We start from the raw sequence: 21,360 nt of genomic DNA, 5'->3' as shown, positions 1-21,360 counted from the left end.
GAATTGAAGGTAAATCTCCTAGTTTCTGAGTCAGTGTTAATCCCTATTGTGGACTTCCATTTAACTCCATTAAGGTTCGAAGCGTTTGCTGTGGCCGGTAATTGCGCTGGCCTCTAGCGAAGAAGTCCATATTTATAATATTGCAGTAAATGTATTGCCGCCATGTTTTAGTGAACCCAAATACACGCAAGGAGGCCCATAGTCTTTTATTTATTTATTTCAGCAAACAAGCCTAACAGTAGACTGCTTGCTCTTTAAATTAAAAAGATATTATATAGTCTTTCATAAGAATGACGAGTGGGTTCTCACTGATCAACTTGAGAGTACTTAAATTAGCCTGTTTTCAATGTTTACTGTACAATGGTGGCCACATGAGAAAAAGCCCATATTTCATCTGAATGACACTTGTTAACTGAATTGGAAGACCCTTTCCCAGATTTTTTCCATATTTCATTAGGTAAAAAGCTGCTTTGCATTTTTCTAGTTTATTTTGATTTATTTATTTATATAGCGCCAAGACGAGCAAGCCCGAAAGTCATCACAGTGCTCCCTAAGAAATGCAACACATAACAAAAAACAATTAATCACTAACCACTGGAAGCATGTCCGGAAGTCATAGGGGAATAAATAAAGTTGATCTTTATGAAAACAGGTGTGTCTTCAAATTGCATTAAAACATGATTAAGCAATTTAGGATACTATTGCAGCTAAAAATTAGTATTAATACAAAGAAACGTAGATACATAGATGCACGATATTCCTTATGATATCTCGTTTGGCCTTGATAAAGCACAGACGTGCAAACTACTTGTCACTCAGTACTGAATTCATATCAAGAATTTCGAAAAAACAAACTATTGAAATGTGTTATCTTAAACATAGCTAGTGAAACAAACAGCCAAACAAAGTGTTATTTATTTTCCATCGCTTAATCAAAAGAAGCCCATCAGGTGGCAGAGGCGGTGAAGGCTTTAAAGCAGTCAGGAATATGTCATGCAAATTTGATCCGTCTTGAGCTGCAGGTTTTAGCACACACACACTGTGCTAAATATATTCAACTTGGTGTGAAACATAGTTCATTCTGATACACACAATAGAAAGGATGCCTACCAACAACATGTAATGCACCAGTGCAATTACACACAGGCATTGTAGTGGAAATAATGTCATGGATACGTGCACAATACACTCTGCTCTTTTTTATGTTACGTATGTTATCTACTAATTTTTTACCCCAAGAGTGTGTTTAGCAACATTCCTTACCTTGTCTCCTCTGTATCCTGGAGTCCCCTACATTAAAAAACAAAGAAATAGGATATTGAAAGTCAACTGCATTAGGCAGCAGTAAAAGTGATAAAACTAATAAAAAATTGAAGTGTTTTTGTCCATAATTTGTCACCACCAAATGGAGGAAATAAGGCAAATAAACACTTTTCTGGAATGCAATGTAAAGGGAAAAATGAAGATCAGAAGTAAAAGAGCTTTTGAAACAACATCCTATCAATGAATCACAGAGCCCCCAATTTCTATGAGACTTTAGGGTTGCAATATCTGTGACGCCTTTAATTAAGCTTTACATGCACTTTGGTGAAGTGTAAATGTGATTGTTACATTTGGTAATGGTCTGGCATGCCAAAATCAAATTGAGAGATAACAACACTCATTGGTTAGTACTAGGTGAGGCAAGGCACTAGAATAAATGGATCACTGCGCTGGTCATTAGTGATTGTAGAAATCCTGCAGCCGGTGATAGGGTTCTTCTGAGACGGCGGTCTTCCGTGTCGAAATTGGGATAGGCAGAAAAGGGTAAGAACCTGGGTCACAGAGGCACGTGGTCAGAGAGTATATCTAAGGGATAGGGTCATCCGTTTCTGGAAACGTTTCAGTGGAGTCTTGGCGGTTAGTAACGTGGTGTTTTTTATTACACAGTTCAGCCGATACGATTTCTGACCCTCTTGGGTCTTTTTTAAGGCGTGTGTTGGGTAATAATACACATCTATATGGATGGCGAGCTCTGGATAGATAGCCCTACAGATATTACTTAAAACACTACAACACTAACTGCCAAGACTCCACTGTAGTTTTTAGCGAAACGACCCAGCGCATGTGTGACCCAGGTTCTTACCCTTTTCACTCATTGGTTAGTGATGGGCAGATCATTTTTAAGCTGAACTCCACCATGGTCCATGTATTTAATCCATTGACAGAACTTGGAAAAATATTCCAAACAAAGTTAAAACCAGATGTGTATTAATGTCTGCAAATTTCATGTATTTTTTTTGTGGGGCACCAATGTTAGAAGTATATTAGAAAGTCTTTTTTCCTATGGGGAGTCCAAATTAACCATAACTGCAATGTCACTATTGTTGATGCTGTATTATGGAGCGCAAAAGCAACAGATTAAACCAGCGATTCCTAAAGACCCCACTCCCAAATTGGCTTCCAAGAGTCAAGTATTCTTGTAAAAATTAGGCATAGATGTTCCAAAAGTAACAATGTGCTTTGCCCGATTCCGAGTTTTCTACAAGTTATATATTACAGTGAAGGCCACTCAGGTTGAAGTTGAATACTAATAACTTTGGAATCATTTGACAAAACTACACATAACTTTCCCAAAAATATATATACATACAACTATGAATCTTTAAGGAAAGTATTGTTGAAGATCTTCCGGGAGATAAAATGATGGGGGGTTTCAAAAGCTGTATTTCCCAATCAAACATCCTTAGGTAATGTTTCCTCTTTCTTACAGCGGTAATCACTGAATCGGGTTGAACCAAACCAGCAGGAGGAGAAGCTGGCATTTCACCCATTCATGTATTTTCCAGAGTGGGGGAGGGATCTGTCCAGTATTTATTGTATTAATAAAAAGAAAGATGGGACAAAAGGATTTTTTATGTCTGAAAATTAACCATGTACCCAAGCTATAAGAATAAAGATATTTGATTTGCTTAAACTCAGCTAAAAATGTGTTCCTGGCCACCATCTTGATTCAGAAATTGCACTAAAAAACATTTGAAATGGGCATAAGCACCCCGGTGGGTATATCCTAACCCTGGGGAGGGCAAGGTCGCTCCCCAGAAGGCTAGAATATGCCATTTTCAAGAATGTTAATAGTGAAATGTTGCAGAACTAGAAACAAGCCTGTGGTCCCAAGGGGTGGAGCCACGCCCATTTATGCGTCTACTGATTAACCTATAATTCCCCAGCACAGTTACCAGTGCATCAGCCTTTAGCCATGACCAGTGGGCATCATTCGTATTTGCACAGTTTCCTTGTCCAATGGCCATATCCAATATTCACCCAGAGTATGTTTACTGATCCAAGCGCAGTGAATATACCAGGACTGCCCACTGTGCCTCCTCATAGCTCGTACCCAGTGGGTACTCTTGGCATTGTGTATTGTGATGGGGGATGGCCAAAGGATATGCCATGGACACAGTGTCAAAATGGCATGGCAACAAGCCATGCCCAGCGAGCACTGAGAATATGAGCACTGTGGACGATGTCCATGCCCCAGGAGCAGTGTCCTCATGACATGGATGCAGGCTGTGTCCAGTGGGCAGTATAGGTATGTTGTCTGACCTGGGAACAGTAAACCTACCAACAGTAGCAATGGGCATGGTCATAGGGTATGCCCAGATGTCACTCTTGCTATGTTCACTGTGCCTGGGACAAAGGTCTTCCTTCCCCATGGACTGTGATCACTGGCCTTGCCACAAGCTTTTCAGTTGGCATTTCTGGTTTGAGCAATGTGCCTAGGACATTCTCTATGGCTTAAAAATTAGGAAGTCCTTATTCCATTCAAAATCATTCAGTCTTAAAAGTGCACCTTGGGAGTCACATACATATGCCATGAGTTGGCCCACCAATGGAAAACTGAAAATGGAAAGGTTGAGTAAAAATGTTGAAAAGGTTAGACAGAATTAAAATATATAGATAGCTAAACTTCAATTATACCAGGCTTAAAATTTAAAATGTCCTGCCTAAACGCTTACATGAGGCATTGATATATTCACTAAGATCAAAAAGCTACTCTCTGTACTTGACAAAATATACTCCATGGCCTCCAGGATTGTTCTAATGTTCTTACAGATAAAATTGTGGTGCAAATACCTCCTCCTTAGAAGTAACAACAACTACATATTAACAGAAAGTGAGGTACATCCTCGACTACCCCAACATCACAAGAACAGTGCTTCTCCTTAAAGTGCCAGGACATACAAGCTTTCAGTGGTAAAATATTTAACCATACCATTGCCATTATAAGCCTATAGGGCGGTGATTGAATTGTGCAGATTGACATGTATTCAGAAGACAAACTGCGAACAGCTGCTAAGTACCACAATGAGCACAAGTTCATAATAATATTTAAAGCCAGGTCAAGAGCTAGAACTTTAGCTTTTGTTTTGAGCTGTTGTTTATTAATTATACCCTTCTTCAGCTGCTCAATGTTTATTCCCCACTTTCTGCATATCGAGGTACACCTCTTCGGGTAAGGATTACAACAGGGGTGCTTTGAACTTCCATTTTGAGTAGGTGTGCAGCTGAATTCCGGATTAAAAAAGCTATTTGGCCCCAGCCAAATAGGTTCTCAATATTTTGCTGTCGCTAAATGCCTTGTATTCTCAATTGAAGCAAATAAAACAAATCATAGAGACAAAGACACAGTGCAAATTGCAAAATTCAATGCAATTAAACTTTGACAGCATTCTTTTTTTAAAAACTTCTCTTTATTGATTTTACAACAGGTTAAACATTTCCCCCCTCTGCCCTCGCCCTTCCCTCCCTCTTGCCCACCTCCACCCCCCTTTAACAGCTTGGAGGTCGCCTTTTCCTCATTGTTTGAGCCTCTCTGTGTTCCTTAGTTCAAGTCTAAAAGTTTCAATCTTTGAGGACAACATTGCGCTCTAAAGTCTCCTTTCAGAAAGGTCAGCATTTCCCCCCATTACGATGCACATTTCAGGAGGTTATTGTTCATGGCGTACGTGGCCCATTCCAGGGCGATCAGTTCCCATATCTTTCGGAGCCCTTCTTGTTCTGTTGGGATTGTCGGGCTCTTCCACTTCTGAGCTGTGAGGGTCATTGCCGCCAGTGTTAGAACTACCCTTGCCTTATCCCTTCCCCCGGATCTCCCATCTATCACTGTTTCCTTCAGTCCTAATAGGATGTGTTTGGGGTCCCCTTCATGCCCCTCCCTTAAAGCTTGGGCCTGTGCTCAGAGAACCTCCGTCCAAAATGGCTGAATCTTTGGACACTCCCACCATATATGTGCTGCCGTACCCTCTTCCCGCAGCCCCTCCAGCAGTCCTTAGCGACGTCTGGGTACATGCTATAGAGGTGTGCCAGCATGTAGTGCCTCCTGTACAGATATTTGTACCAGGCCTCCTGGAGTTGTGCTGCCCTCGTCACTTTCGGGATTCTCCTTCATAACCTTTCCCAGTCCTCTCTCGCAATCTCTTTACCCAGCATCCTCTCCCAGCAGGTCATAAAAGGCCATTTCTGCATGGGGGAGGCCTCGTCTACTAGTCTGTATAGCCCTGATATAAGACCCTTGGCCCCGTTGTTCGTCACCAGATACTTCTCGAATGTAGTAAGCTGACGAGTGGCAGCTTGTTTGACGGCCCCGCTCACAACCCAGGGCCTTATTTGAAAATACCTATGTCTCTTCCCCTGTTCCCCCACTCCAAAGTCCTGTTTGCAATCCTGGAACGATTTCACTCTGTTCCCCGTCAATATGTCTCTAATTTCCCTACAGCCTCCTTTGCTCCAGCCCATAAATGCACCCCCTTTGAACACTGGTGTGAACTCCTTGTTGTTGAAGATCGGGGTGAATGGGGATGGAAAGGTCATGATCCCCTTCTTCTGCACTACTTTGTACCAAGTATCTGCTAGTGCTTTGGTGATTGCGCTCGTATATAAATGTTTGGGCCTGCTCTGACGTGGGAGCCATAGGACCTCCCCCAAATCGTGCTGTGCCAGCACACTATCCATTTGCGTCCATTGTTTGGCTTCCCCCTGGGAGGACCATTCCCTTATCACCTGCAGTAAAGCTGCCTCGTGGTACTGTTGGAAGTTGGGAAATGCCAAACATCCTCTCCCTCTCGGTGTACACAAAAGCTTACGGCTTATCCTTGCTCTCTTTCCCTCCCAAACAAATTCCCTAGTTCCCTGAAAAACTCCTGTGGCACTCGCAAGGGGATCGCCTGAAACAGGTAGAGCACCCTTGGTAGCGAGATCATTTTTACTGCTGCCATCCTGCCCCTCCATGAGACCCTACGACTTTTCTGTCTCTGGTAATCCTGTCTGATTGCTCTTAGTGTGGGAGGATAGTTTGCTGCATACCACTCTGGTAGGGGCAGGGTGATTTTGACCCCCAAACACTTGATCTCGGTCGGGCTCCACAGGAATGGGGATGCTGTTTTCAGCTCCCTGCCCCTCTCTTTCCCCACCATTATGTTCATCAATTCTGATTAGCCCAGATTTATTTTAAGGCCCAATACTTCCCCGAATCTGACCAGTAGGGTCCCACATGCTTCTATCGAGTCCTTGGGGTTTGTGAGGGATAGTAGCATATCGTCAGCGAATGACGCTTATTTGTGCTGCACCCCTCTGAATGGGATCCCCTGTTTCTTCTCCTCCTCCCTTATTGCTTGAAGTAAGGGTTTGAGATATAGTGCATAGAGGAGGGGAGAAAGTGGGCACCCCTGCTTGGTGCCTCTACCCAGGTCAACTAGCCGAGACATGGAGCCATTCACTGCCAAACGCACCTTAGGGTTTCTGTAACTTGCTTGGACCATTTTAAGAAACTTGCCCTCAAGGCCCATTTTCTCCATCCCCCTGAATTAAAACGGCCACTCCACCCGGTTGAATGCTTTCACAGCGTCTAATGCTAATAAAACCACTGGAGTGGCCGTTTTCAGAGCTTTCTCCACTAAGTGCGCCACTCTCCTTCTATTGTCCGCTGTTGGTCTGCCTAGCACAAAACCCGCCTGGTCTGGGTGTACCAGTGTGGGAACACTGGCGTAACAGGGGCCCCCGCACCCCCTGCGGTGCGGGGGGCCCCGTGACCACATGTTCTGGAAGGGGGCCCCACTTATGTAAAAAAAAAAAAAGTACCTTTTTTTTTTTACATTTTCTTTTTAATTCACTCTGCATGAAGGGCAAAAATTCTGGTGGCTACCCCCACCCCATGACATGAAGACCCTAGGTTGGAGGCCTCCATGTCATGGGGTGGGGGAAGCCTATGACTTCAAAAATAAATAGTTTATTTTTGAAGTCACTCGGCCTTCATAAAGAAATTATTTCCATTATGGTTTAGTCCTTAACAGAAATAATGTCTTTATGAAGTCAGAGTGACTTCAAAAAGAAACAATCGGCCTCATTACGAGCATGGCACCACCTCCTGCGAATAGGCAATAACCGGCCCATTACAAGCTGAATGGGCCGGTAATTTCCCATTCGCGGGTGGCGGTATTGCCGGGCTCGCGATCCCCCTACAGCGCAGAATGGGGGTGGGGAGCATGGTTGTGGCGGCACCGTTGTTAACGGTGACGGCGCAATTACGAGTTATGCTCGCTGGTGCCACACAGGTCGGGAACCTGCGAGCAGAACTCATAATGCGGCGGGACAGTATGAACGGTGCCGGTGCCCTACCGCCACCGTTCATACCGTCACCGCCAGGGTCCTAATGAGGCCAAATGAATTTTTGAAGCATTATGGCTCCCCTCAACCCATGGCGTGTGCTTGTGTGAGTGTATGGTGAAAGAGTGCACACAAATGTATGGGTGGCTGGTTATGCGTGTGTGTGTGTGTGTGTGTACAGTGAAAGTATGTACACTTAAATGTATGGGTGGCTGCCTGGGTGTGCCTGTATGGTGAAAGTGTCCACACTTAAATGTATAGTTGACTGTGTGAGGGTATGCTGAAAGGGTGCACACTTAAATGTATAGGTAGCTGCCTGTGTGAGTGTATGGTGAAAGGGTGCACACAAATGAATGGGTGGCTGGGTGTGCATGTATGGTGAAAGGATGCACACTTACACTTAAATGTATGGGTGGCTGCCTGGGTGTGCCTGTATGGTGAAAGGGTGCTCACTTAAATGTATGGGCAGGTGGCTGGGTGTGTGTGGCTGTGTGGTGAAAGGGAGAACACTTAAATGTACGGGTGGCTGCCTCGGTGTGCTTGTATGGTGAAAGAGTGCACTCTTAAATATATGGATGGCTGGGTGTGTGTGTTTGTAGATATGGTGAATGGTGTGTGTGTTTGTGTTCAGGGGCACAACAAAACCTACATTTCAGGGAGGCTATCCCTTCAAATGTTGGGAGAGGCGCTAACTTCACGTGTGGTGGGGAGGAGAAAACGTATTTATGTGGCGGCATCTAACTTCTTTACGCATTTTAATGAGACTATTCTAGTGCAGCTTCAATGTTACAAGCAGTTAAATCTCTCCTTTAGGTCTGAAAGCACCCACTTATGGGCTGCTGTGAGAATGACTGGTCTCCTGTTTCCTCTCTACCCTTCCAATCACTCCCTGGCAAGCAAGTACTAAACCCACATCGCAATTTCAATTGCTTAAAAAATTTGGTATTTGAATGCAGGTACTAACAGTGAAATGCTGTACATTGGTAATTGCTGGGCCGGACCCTTGTTAACGGCAAAACCCAGGTGCCGTTTAACATCTGTGTCCTTTTCTGTCCGGCAACTGCTCTGTAGGTCAGCCAGGTCAAGTCAACATAGCCCACAATTTCAGTGGGGGGAGGGAGTGCTGAAACCCAGTCAGCTCAATGGTGTTGCACCACTACTTGTGTTTAATGCCTTGATTAATTAATTAATTATTGGTAATCATCTTTCACCTATGCCTATTCTTCCTCATTCCAGTACTTGTGTATGAGGCACTATGCCTCATGCACAAGTACTGGGATAAGGTAGAGGTACATGAAGGTAATGCCTGACTTAGCTACCTGTAATCTTCATTACTCCTAGTCCCACTCTGCCCCATCCCAGTACTTACCAGTGAGGCAAGGAGCCTCATACATAAGCACTGGGACAAGGAAGAGGGACATGCAGGTAATTCTGGGCCAATGAGCTGATTTTGAAGGTTGGGGTAGGGGATGGGAGGGAGAAGGGCTGTGTGGGGCGTGGAGTTGTGCAATAAATCATAATGGTCGCGCATGTCCATGCTATGCAGGCATGATATGTGGCATTAGTGGCTACAGAGGCATTTTGGTGCAGCCAGTCTAGTCATTCCTCAGTTTGGTATGACTTTTTTTTAACTGGGCATTTCTGATAGAGCAGTCCTGCTAAGTGTAATTCCTGGCTAGACTGACATTTGGGTTCTGCCAGTCTAGCCGTTTCTTACTGCGGCACTGTATATTTTTCTGGGCATCTGTGATAAAATGATATGTTATGATATGATAAGTCATATATAACACACCTGTACACAAGTGTTTTAGGCAGGACAAGACAAGGGAAGGAAAACTGAGGGAGGACAAGACCAATGATCTTACTAAGCCTTGTGTCATTCAGATCGTGCAAGTGTGAGAACGAGAAGTGCAAGGGGGGAAGTGCAAGGGAGAGGGGAGGGGAAAACACAGCAGCAATGCTCTGAGTAAGTGCCGCCAGGGCAGCGTGGCTCTGGGTAGTGCAAGGAGAACAAGGGACTGTAGGGTTACAGTTACAGCCCCTAAATGCGTGGTAGGCCTGGAGGCAGTGCAAGGGTGACTGATCAAGAAAGAGCCTGGACTCAGTGAGACAGAGGGTAGCCAAGCAACCAGTTGGTACAGCGGACAGGTAGGTCAGCAGGAGAGGCAGAGAGAGAAAGCAGAGGAGAAGAGGAACGTTTTGAGCTGCTTCCAGAGCGTCAGGTGGTCCGGCTCAAGTTTGGGAGGGTCAGGGAGGCCATTTCAGAGGGAGACACCTGCAGGGGAGAAGGATCTACCCCCCCCCCACCACTCTCTGCCTGGAGAAGCATCTAACCCTTAGGGATCGAGAAGGAAGGTATTTTGGCAGATAGCTTTGGATGTAGTGCGTATCCCAGCCCCAGAAAGCCTTGTGGACAATGAAAAGGGTCTTGAACTTGATCCTTGCAGCCACCGAGAGCCAGTGGAGAGATTTCATGGCTGGAGAGATACAGTCCCTGGGCTTGAGGCCAAGGATAAGTCTCGCAGTCCTGTTCTGGATTAGTTGCAGAGAGCGGAGAGTAGAGGAAGGCAGATTGAGAAAGTGGCTGTTGCAGTAGTCCACCCTAGAGAGACCCAGAGCTCTGGAGACAGTGAGCTTCTGGGGGAAAGTGAAAAATGTAAGAGTCCCGTTGAGGAGGTGCAGCTGGTAGTGGGATTTCATGGCTACGTCCGAGATGTGAGGAGAGAGAGAGAAAGTGGAGTTGAAGATGACACCAGGAATGAGCGAGAGAGGAGAGGCTGAGGGGAGCCTGAAGGAAAGCTGAGTATCATCCGCATAACACTGTAAATTAGAGGACAAGGTAGTGATTAGGTGGGTCAAAGGGGCCAAGTAGAGGTTTAAAAACCAGGGTGAGAGGATAAAGCCCTGGAGAAGGCTACATGTAGAGAGAGGTGACCGAGTGAAAGGGACCAAGTTGGATCTGGGAGGGGCGGTCCAAGAGGAAGGAGGTCAGCCACTCCAGGGTCTGATCCATGATGCCCAGGTTCTCACAGAGTCAATTGATCAGGATGGCATGGTTGACCGTGTCGAAAGCAGAGGAAAGTTCCAGGATAATGAGGAAAGAAGGAATGCTGAAATCAAGGTTAGAGATCAGATCTTCACAGGTGTTCAGGAGAGCAGCAGCAGTTCTCTGGCAGCTCTTAAGCCAGACTGATGGTCATGGAGACAACCCACAGATTCAGTTTGGAGTGTAAGCTGGCAGTTGGCCAGCTTTTCTAAGAGTTTGGGAGAGGGGAAAGTTCCGGTGGCAAAAGTATGATTACAGAAATGGATCAAGGGTGTCAATGTGGTCCTTAATGGTTCTGGAGGAGCAGGCGAGCACCTGTTTCGCCGACACTTCCATAGGTGGGACTTGTCTAGAAACCTAGTCAGGTGTTAGAGAGAAAGAGGAGAAAGGAGGAGAGGGAGAGATGGCCAAAGGGGGCCGAGAGAGGAAGAGGGAGAGGAAGAGGAGATAGTGGACAGGATGTTCTGAGTTTTAGCGGAGAAGCGAGAGGCCAAAGCTGTACAGAGGACCTGTTGAGGGAACAGGAGAGGTAGAAACCGCAACAGGATTGGCCAGTTCCTTGCAGATTTTAAAGAGTTTGGCTGTGTTGTTAGAGGCCGCAGAGACGCAGGCTTGAATGTGTGCTCTCTTCTTTATGAGTCTTATTGCTTCGACTGGCATTTTGGTGCAACCAGTCTAGGCATGTCTTAATGTGGCCTGGCATGCTTTACTGTAATGTTATTATGTGTCTACACTGGTCTACATTGTGCAGCCAGTTGGACATGTTTTCATTGTGGCATGGCATTTTTTTTTGTAACTTTTGTTTATTGGCAAAACGGAAAGTCAAGACAGGAATAGCATAATTTGCACAGAAATACACACATTCACATTAGTACAGTCGGGTATTACAGCATACATTTTGAAATGGTTCGAGGAGGGGGAGGAGGGGTGCTGACAACTTAAGAGGAGGGTGCGGCAAGGCGTAGCAAAGCATTAATGTTCATGTACACTGTTGGTGACTTGCATGTATTGGATTGCTGTTACCCTACACAACAATACCAAACACTGTGGCTTTTTAGCCAATTTTTCTCGGAAAGTGTGCTGTATATAGCATTAAAACACATATGTATATCTTTCTTCTAGTGCAGTGTGTGGTATATCCCTTCATCAACACGTTTGTGCGTATTGCGCAAGCGTGGTAATCTAGGCCGGCCCAGCGTGTGGCGCGACCCGTGATTTGTTGCCGAGTTGGGGGGGGGCCTTCAGCATGGCTTGCAGGGGGGCCCCCAGACCATGTGTTACGCCACTGTGTGGGAAGCAGTGTTTCTAGTCTCTTCGCTAGGATTTTCAAGTAGATTTACACGTCTATGTTTATGAGCGTGATGGGCTTGTCTGAGGAACACTCTAAGGGGTCTTTTTGGGGCTTTGGGATGAGCGTGGTTTTGGCTTCTTCCATTGTTGCACTGATGGATCCAGAGGTTTTAAATGTATTGAACAACTGCGCTAGGTCAGGGCTTAATATCCGAGTATAAGTCTTATACTTTCCAACCCTTGCTGCCAACCTTTGGAACAATCTCCCGGACCACCTAAGATTAGAGCCTAACTACATCCATTTCCGCAAATCTCTAAAAACCCACATCTTCAAATAATACTCCACATGTTCAAACCTCAGCCGGAGTATTCCTTGTATTTTCCGTCCCGTCTTCATATGTCCGTCTCACTGTCAGTCTGTCTATCGTGTTCCTATCTCTGCGCCCCGAGGCTCGCGAGCTACCGGCACACTACAAATATTAAATAAATAAATAAATAAATAAATTATAAAAGGTGGCTGTAAAACCGTCGGGCCCGGAGCCTTGTTCCTGGGAAGGTCCGCAATCATCCTATGTACTTCGTGTACCGTAATTTCCTGCCCTAGGCGCTCCTGTTCCACTATGGGGACTGTGGGTAGCTGTACGGCCTCCAGGAATTCTGCCTGCTTCTGGGTTTGCGGGTTCTGTTATTTATACAGGAGCTTATAGTATCTGGCCAGACGTTCCTGTATTTTCTCTGTTCGGGTGGGTCTCTGTTCCCTTTCGTCCCTTACCGCCAGTATGGTATTTTGCCCCCACGGTTTCCCTCAGTAACCTGACCAGGAGAGCATCAGCTTTGTTCGCTTTGGCGTAATATTTCTGCCTCATGAATATCATAGCGCTTTCTGCCTTTTTGGTCCTCAGAAGCTCCAGTTGTCCCACCGCCCCCCTATATTCCCTGTGCGCTTTTTTTGTTGGGGAGTCCGCTACCTTTTGCCGTGCTTCCTCCTCCTCCCCTATGATTTGGTCCTCCAGTACCCTAACATTTTTCTCCCTTTGGGCCTTTTGTGCTATGAATTCCCCTCTTATAGTAGCCTTAAAGGCATCCTACCTTGTATTAGCGCTGATCTCCCAGCTTTTGATCTCCTTGAAAAAGCCCCCAATCTTATCCCCTATTTCCTCCCTCCACACTGGGTCTCTAAGTATTTCCCCCGAGAGCTTCCATTTCCAAATACCGACTTATTGTTTGGCATGTTCACCTTCATTGATAACACCTTGTGGTCCGCAATCCCCAGGGGTCCCACTTCAACTCCCTCTATTCTCCCCACCAGGCATGCTGAGACCCAGATATAGTCAATCAAGGATTGGGTACCAAGTACCCCCGATAGGAAGGTATGTCCCTCCTGTTCCTCTTCTTGCGTCCTCCAGGCATCCCTCAAACCCAGTCTCTCAAACTTCTCCCTTAGCTGTGGGGAGGCTACTGCTCCCCCCATCGACCCTCTCTCGTGGTTCTGTCTACCCTCCTGTAAGGTTGAGGTCCCCCATCAAGATTATGTATCCTTTGGCGGATTCCTCCACATTTCGGAGAAGGTCCCCCAGGAATTGTTCCTGGCCGGTGTTTGGTGCGTATGCTAATACTATAGTGTAATCTGCTCCCTCGTGGTCCCCTTTGACTATTATGGATCCCCCCACTGCATCCCTAATGATCTACCTTGCCTTGAAGTCTAGGCTGTTCCGAAATGCCAGTGCTACCCCCCCTGCTTTGGTGGGGCCCGAAGCGATGAACACCGGCGTAAACCCTCTAAGTTTAAGGCGGCCTTGGTCTTGCTTCAGGAGATGGATTTCTTGTAGGGCTAGCACTTCTGGCCCCGTTGCTTTAGTGAACCTCTCAAGTTTTTTTTCTTTTGAGAGGGGTGTTGAGCCCTCTCACATTATGACTCATGCATTTGAACTTGTTAGGTCCCCTCCTGAGCTCTCCAATGTCCCCTTGTATCCCTGTTCCTCTCTCTCTTCGGGAATCCTCCCTCCCACCTCTCCCGTCCTATATGTACTCCGTTTTCAGCTCCTTTGTCCTACATGCCCGCTCTTCTTCCCCTCCCCATACCTCCTGCTGCCCACCCCCCTTTTCTCTCCCCCTCCCCTCTTCCCCCTCATTCACCCCCAACTTTGGAATTAGCCTAACTTTCCCTCCCCCTCCCACCTCCCCCTCTCCCTCAGGTGCGCTCACCCTTACTGGTTCCAGTATGTTTTGTACTCCCTGTTCCCCTGCCATGTATGTTATGCGCAGGTCCACCACCCCCTTCCTTGTCTTCGTGTGGGTTTTCCGGTAGTGTCTCTATCCCTCAGTGTTCCTTGTTTCCCCCCCATTCTCCTCTCAGGCCCGTTCCTCTGATGCTGGCTCTCCTTCTGCAGTGCTCCCGTGCTAGGGACCACTCCCAAAAACGGGGCTTAGGTCTGCTCTCCAGCCGTGGGTGTTCCTCTCTCGATGGGCCCTCTTCCAAGTCCACATGGTGTATGTCTGCCGCTTCTTGTGGGGAGTTGACCCGTTTCTGGGTTCACTCGTACTCAAACAGCAGTCCAAATGGAAAGGTCCATCTGTATTTGATATTCATTTTTGTAAAACACCAGCTCCTGATGCCTAGCCGCCCTCAGCACTGCCTCCTTTTGCCCTTATCTAGCAAATGCTGCTAGAACATCTCTCGGTCTGGCATTGGGGCCCCTGTTGAGCCACCCTACTCTGTGGATCCAATCCAGCTCCACTGATTCAGGGTTCTGCCCCTCCCCAAGAGGTCTGAAAATATTTTGTGCGCTTCTCCTCACAGCTCCTTGTCCTGTATTGATTCAGGCAGTCGTTTTATCCTTATGTTGACTCTCCTTGGCCTATTCTCTAGGTCCTCCAGTTGTATCTCCAGATTTTGTGGTTGTGTGTTCAGGCGCTCTATCGCCTCGCATTTGTCCGTAGTCTCCTTCTCCACTTCCTGTAGGCCCCTTTCAAGGATATCAGTTAATTCTCCTAAATGACCCAGCTCCTGTCTCATTTCCACTAGTGCTGATTTGAGATCTGTTCCCATCAGCTAAAACTGTTCTTGGCCAGCGTGGCCTGGAGCGAGAGCATCTCGCCTCGGAAGTGCTGTTTCGTTATCGGGGTGCTGCCTTCCTCCTCCTCTGTGTCTCTCCTGTCCTTTGCACGATCCATTCCCCCTTCGACCTGGTCCCTTGGTTCCAACACCGGCCACATGGTTGTGAATGTGCCCGGAGTGTCTCCTGCCGGTGGGCCTCCCTTCACAGTTCTGCCTTTCACCTTGTTTGACATTGGGAGTTGCAGGTAGTATACCAGGGGCAAGCTCAGTCTATGCGGGTTTGGGGCTGGTGTGTGAGCGAGGGTCAGGTTCGGTGGGTTACTGCACTTCTTTCTGTCCTTAGGGCTCCCTCCTCCGTCCTTTGGTGTTCCCCTTCTTCCTTTTCTCTTGAATGATGCCAACCTCCATGGCCCGTTCTACACTGTTCACCTCTCGCCTGGGGGCTCCAGTGCCTTGACCTGTGTAAATCCTTGTGTTCCCTCCGGGCCGTAGAGATCTGCTTTCTCCCGCTTGCCAGATTTGGAGCGGAATATCTCCTCTCTGTGGGGTTCCCTCCGTGCTTTCTCCCGGCACTGTGCTTGGATGTCCAGTTCTACCACACCTGTTGTGGTTGCTGCCACCCCCCTCTTGGGCTCCAGGGGGTTGACTGCCCTGTGTGTCTGTGTGTTGCTGGGCACAGGACTGCTTGTACCACCCCGAATTCTCTTGTCATTTCTCAATCCTTTGCTGGGGGGGCTTCTTCCCCCCTCCTCCTTCTGGGACGTTCCTGCTCGCCCCCCTCTTCAGTTCGTCCCCATTTTCCCTAAATTCTTGCGTGATACTGTGGGGCCTTTTAGCTATGCCCCCCTCCTTTATTGGGGCCTGTGTATGCAGTTTATTGACCCTGTCCCCGCCTTTTAGGCCTCCGCTTCCATGCCCTCTCTGTACTGTAAGCTCCCTGTCCCGTGGAGAGCGGTCGCCGGTGGCCCTAGGGGAACAGCAGGCCTGGGAAGCCCTGCTTGGGCCTCCGTGAGTGCTTTCCAAATTATTTTAGAATTATTTGCTTTTCGCGCTCTGAGCGCGGTGTTTGGCCTGCTCCTGCTCCTCCCTCCCACTTCCTGGTCCTCCTCTCCCTCCCCTCCTCCCTGCCCGCCCACACCCCCCCTTCCTCTCCCTCTGCCTATAACCTCCCCCCTCCTGGGCAGCCCTCTGCCCGGCAGCCCCCGCGGCTAAGGGCCCCAGGCCAAGGGCGACTCCTACAGTGCGGCTCCCTGTGTGTCTGCAGGTGTCCGCAGGGGACGCCAGGTGCCAGTTCCACCTGTTCTCCGTTCCCCGGCCCACCCCTCCTACTCCTGGTTACATCCGCATGGGGCCTTGCCTCACTGTATTCACAGTTGAGGTAAACTAGTGTGTTTTTTTCTCCCCTCGCAGGATTCTCAAACTTAGGTGGCCCGGTACCTAACACGCTTTACTGTTTGCTCTGAACTGTGGTAAACTAGTGTGTTTTTTTTTCTCCCCTCGCAGGATTCTCAAACTTAGGTGGCCCGGTACCTAATACGCTTTACTGTTTTTGCTCTGAACTGTGGTAAACTAGGGTGTTTTTCTCCCCTCGCAGGATTCTCAAACTTAGGTGGCCCGGTACCTAATACGCTTTACTGTTTGCTCTGAACTGTGGTAAACTAGGGTGTTTTTCTCCCCTCGCAGGATTCTCAAACTTAGGTGGCCCGGTACCTAATACGCTTTACTGTTTTTGCTCTGAACTGTGGTAAACTAGGGTGTTTTTCTCCCCTCGCAGGATTCTCAAACTTAGGTGGCCCGGTACCTAATACGCTCTACTGTTTGTTTGCTCTAATTGTGGTAACTTGTGCTTGCCGCTCACTTCCTGTCTGCGTGCTCTCGTTTCATCTGTCTCCCCCCCCCTCCCTCCTACTCCATGGTGCTCTCTGTCTCGCCTATCTTCTCTAACTGCTTCTCCATTGACTATCCTGCTCTCCTCACTAAATCTGGTAGGAAAACGTTTAAAAAGGACATCCTGGTCTCCAACCCAGGCCTCCCTATCGCTGACACCTACACTAGTGCCTGCTCTAAGGAAACTCTCACTGACATCCTCTTTTTCGTGCCTTCGCCTGACCTATGGACCCTTCATATGGTCTCTGTGCTCTCTCCTTTCTCCTCCTCTCCCATTAATGGTGGCACCCGTTGGGATGTCCTCTTGGCCCCCTTCCGCTCCTCTAAGGCCATCATTAATGTCTACGCTAATGGGACCATCTTGGTCCAAGGCCCTCAGGCCAACCTTCTCCTCTTTGATAGACGCTTCCCACACCTCATCAACTTCCTCTCCTCTCCTGCTGTCCCCCCTCCTCGATCCTTGGCTACCTTGCCTCTACCCTCCCTCCCTGCCCCCTCTCGTGCTCCTTCTTCACCTCCTTCTTCAACACCTCCGCAGGGCGTACCTCTGATCTGTACCCCTCCCCGGAAGCTCTTCAAGGAGGGCAACCTTCTCCACATTGCCACTCTAAATTCTCGCTCTGCTATCAAACACTCCTCTGATATCTGTCACCTTCTTGAGGAACTGGACCTCGACGTCCTCTGTCTCACTGAGACATGGTTCACAGCCAGCTCTGCCACCAGCTTTGACACACTCCTACCTGACGGTTACAAGATCCTCTCCATGCCCAGGCCTAACCGTGCAGGGGGTGGTGTTTCCCTTATCTTCCCTGAGTGGATTCCTGCCACTGTCACTCCTACGCAGACCTACTCCTCTTTTGAATGTCTTGTCTGCCGACTCTCTCTCTCTCCTAGCCATTCCCTTACCGTGGCTACTATCTATCGGCCACCTGGTCAAATTTCCTCCTTCCTCTCTGAGTGGGCTGACCTCTCCTCCTCACTCCTGTCCTCAACCACTCAACTCCTCTTTCTTGGCGACGTCAACATCCACTTTGATGCCTCCAGTCCCCCCACTGCTCTCTTTCGTGACCTCTGCGACTCTCTTTCACTCTCTATTCTCCCGTCTGGGCCTACTCACTCTGCTGGGCACAGTCTTGATGCTCTGATCTCTTCTGACCTTCCCCTCTCCGTCCCTCTCTCCACTCCTCTCTCCTGGAGTGATCACTTTCTCCTATCCTCCCACCTCACCCTCCCTACCCCACAGGCAAAGCCACCCTCTTCACTGCCACCCACCTTCTCGGTCATCCGACCCATGAAGCGTGTGTCAGTTGAGGCTTTCGCTGCTACCTTCTCGCCCCCCCGCCCCTTCGGCTGACTCCCACCCTGACACAGCCCTCTCCATGCTCCACTCTGCTATATCTGCTACTCTTGATATCCTTGCCCCCGTCATGAGAATCTGCCTGAAGCCCAAAGCCAAATGTAACTCCTGGTATGACTCCGATCTCGCCACCCTAAAACGCAAGTGCCGGGTTGCAGAGAGGAAATGGCGTGCTTCATGTTCATCCTCTGACAAACTGGCCTGCCGCCTGCTCCAAAGGCAGTATCGGCTCTCCGTTCTCACCAAGAAGAGAGCCCTTATCCAAGCCCGCATCTCTGCGGCATCTAACAACTCCGCCGAACTCTTTAAAATCTGCAAGGAGCTGGCCAACCCTGTTGCAGTCTCTACCTCTCCTGTCCCCTCCCAGGCCCTCTGCACTGCATTGGCCTCTCACTTCATCTCTAAAACTCAGGACACCCTGTCCTCACTCTCCTCCTTTCACCTCCCTCCCTCCCTTCCCGGCTCTTCCTCTGGCCCTTCTGCAGTCACCCCTCCTCCCTCTTTCTCTCCCTTTCCACTTTTCTCTGTTGACGAGGTTTCCAGACAAGTCCAATCTATGAAAGTCTCGTCTAAACAGGTTCACCCCTGTTCCTCCAAAACTATCAAGGACTACATCGACTCCCTGGCTCCTGCCCTGGCTGACTTTTGCAACCACTCCTTCGCCTCTGGAGTCTTCCCTTCCCCCCTCAAGCACTCCCTTGTGCACCCTCTTCTCAAGAAACCCTCTTCCGACCCCTCCTGCCCGGCTAACTATCGCCCTATCTCCATTACTCCCTTCCTGGGCAAGCTCCTGGAGAAACTGGCCATCTCCCAGCTAAACCTCCATGCTGAATCTGTTGGTAGTCTTCATGACCATCAATCTGGATTCAGAGCTGCCAGAAGCACGGAAACTGCTCTCCTGAACATCCGTGAAGACCTGCTCTTGAACCTCGATTCCAACACTCTGTGTGTTCTCATTCTGCTCGATCTCTCCTCTGCCTTTGACACTGTCAACCATGCCATCCTGCTCAACCGTCTCCGTGAAAACCTGGGTATCACTGGTCAGGCTCTGGCGTGGCTGACCTCTTTCCTTTCAAATCGACCCTCCCAGGTCCAACTGGGGTCCTTCCTCTCCGACATCTTTTTCTCCACCTGTGGTGTCCCCCAGGGATCTAATCTCTCTCCCTGGCTGTTCAACCAGTATATGGCACTCCTTGCCCACCGCATCGCCGCTCTCTGCCCTAATTTCCAGTGCTATGCGGACGATACCCAGCTCATTTTCAGGCTACCCTCAGCCTCCCCCTCTCCTTCCCTCATCTCTGACTGTCTGTCTGCTATCCAGGAATGGTGTGCCGCAAATGACCTCTGCCTTAATGCCAGTAAGACTGAGATCCTACTCATCGGTACACCCACTCCCTCCTTCCCTGCAGCTCTCTGGCCTGCCTCCCTTGGCCCCCTCCCTGCTCCTACCTGCAATGCAAAAAACCTTGGGGTCATCTTCGACTCCACACTCTCCTTCTCTCCTCATATTTCTGACGTCGCTAAGAAGTCACACTATTAGCTGCACCTCCTCAGAGGTATTCTTCCCTACCTCTCCTTCCCCCAGAAGCTCACTGTCTCCCGAGCCCTGGTTCTCTCGAAGCTGGATTACTGTAACAGCCTCTACCTTAATCTGCCTGCCTCCACTCTCCGCCCTCTGCAACTCATACAGAACAGAACTGCGAGACTTGTCCTTGGCCTCAAGCCCAGGGACCGTATCTCTCCAGGACTGAAATCTCTACACTGGCTCCCAGTGGCTGCGAGGATAAAGTTCAAAACCCTCTGCATTGTCCACAAGGCCTTCTGGGGCCTTGGTCCTATATACCTTCAACTCTCTCTTCCCAAATATCTTCCTTCCCGAGCCCTTCGCTCATCCGCCTCCAACTCCCTCAGGGTCAGCCGCTTCTCGAAGCAACGAGCTGGGGGTAGATCTCTCTCTGCGGCAGGGGCCTCCCTCTGGACCAGCCTTCCTGCCTCCCTGAAACTTGAGGAGAACCATCTCTGGTTCCGGAAGCACCTCAAAACCTTCCTCTTTGCCTCTGCTTTCTCTCTCCCTCTCCCCTGCTGAACAGCTAATTATTCCTCACTGATACTGCACTGATTCTGCAACTGGACCACTCTTAACGGCCTCGGTCCTGGGCCCAGCCACTCTCCACTTGCACTGATGCCCTGGAACCCCTCTGCACTGCGGGACTGTCTCTGTATCCCTACAGCCCCCCCCTTTTCCAGCAGTTGTTCTGCACTTACCTTGCACTTGCCACCAGTTGGCCCTATTTATTTATTACTTTACGCCACTTACCTTGTACTGCACTTCCCCCCCTCCCCTTCCCCTTGCACTTTTCCCCCTCCCCCACCCTTGCACTTGCGCGATCTGAATGACACCTGGCCTAGTAGGATCGCTGTCTGTTTCCCCTTGTTTCCTCCCCTCCCTGCCTCGTCGCGCCTTGAAACACCTGTGTATAGGCGCGTTACAAATGCCATATCATATCATTATCCGATCCTCCCTTCTTCTTGCGGGCCAGGCCACTCCTTGTAGGGCACCTGCTCCTCCCGTTCCAATGCCCTTCTCCTTACTTGTTTTGCTTCATGTGCGTCTAGGCTTCTTTCAGCACCTGCACGCCCCTCTGGTGGCAAGCCTGGCATATGGTGCCGGTGTGCTCTCCTGCTGCCAAGCTGGGCGGCAGGTCCTCTGCATCACTGGGCCTGCTCCTCTTGTGTCTGAGGGGCAGTGTCCCTTCAGGTCCCTAGCATGGGCCACTAATTGCTGTCTTGTTTGTGTGCCTCAGTGGGGGACCAAGTGTCTGACTCGCATGGAGCCCCCCCCGCTTCGGTCCTGGTGTTAGGAAAGATTTCGTAATTGTAGGCAATTTTCCTTCCATGTGGCAACCCCTAAACTTTTTGCTGTTGTTTTCACCTTATTCCTGACTTTGCCAGAGAAGTGCAGCCTTCTGCCGCACTCCTCTGGGCTTTCGCTCCTTTCTTACGGGGAAACTGACATGCCCTTAAGACAGTCAGTACCGGGGAACGCTGTTTCCCGTAGTTTCTTTTATCGTGTTGCGG

The 21,360-nt window shown here is 48.9% G+C and overlaps 1 protein-coding gene across 3 annotated transcripts in view; it reads right to left on the bottom strand.

Moving 5' to 3' along the window:
• COL28A1 (collagen type XXVIII alpha 1 chain) overlaps positions 1–21,360 on the bottom strand; it is a 1,696,952-nt gene that overhangs the window by 1,432,654 nt on the left and 242,938 nt on the right. For all 3 annotated transcript variants that reach the window (XM_069648530.1, XM_069648529.1, XM_069648528.1), the window contains exon 8: positions 1,264–1,290. In XM_069648530.1, the coding sequence (XP_069504631.1) occupies positions 1,264–1,290 (27 nt within the window). The remainder of the gene's footprint in view (positions 1–1,263; positions 1,291–21,360) is intronic.

This window comes from Ambystoma mexicanum, chromosome 2q (assembly GCF_040938575.1).
Source record: "Ambystoma mexicanum isolate Mex_15411 chromosome 2q, UKY_AmexF1_1, whole genome shotgun sequence".
NCBI classification, from domain to species: Eukaryota; Metazoa; Chordata; class Amphibia; order Caudata; family Ambystomatidae; genus Ambystoma; species Ambystoma mexicanum.
The sequence above is the reverse complement of the archived record's forward strand: the minus strand, read 5'-3'. Positions and strand labels throughout refer to the sequence as shown.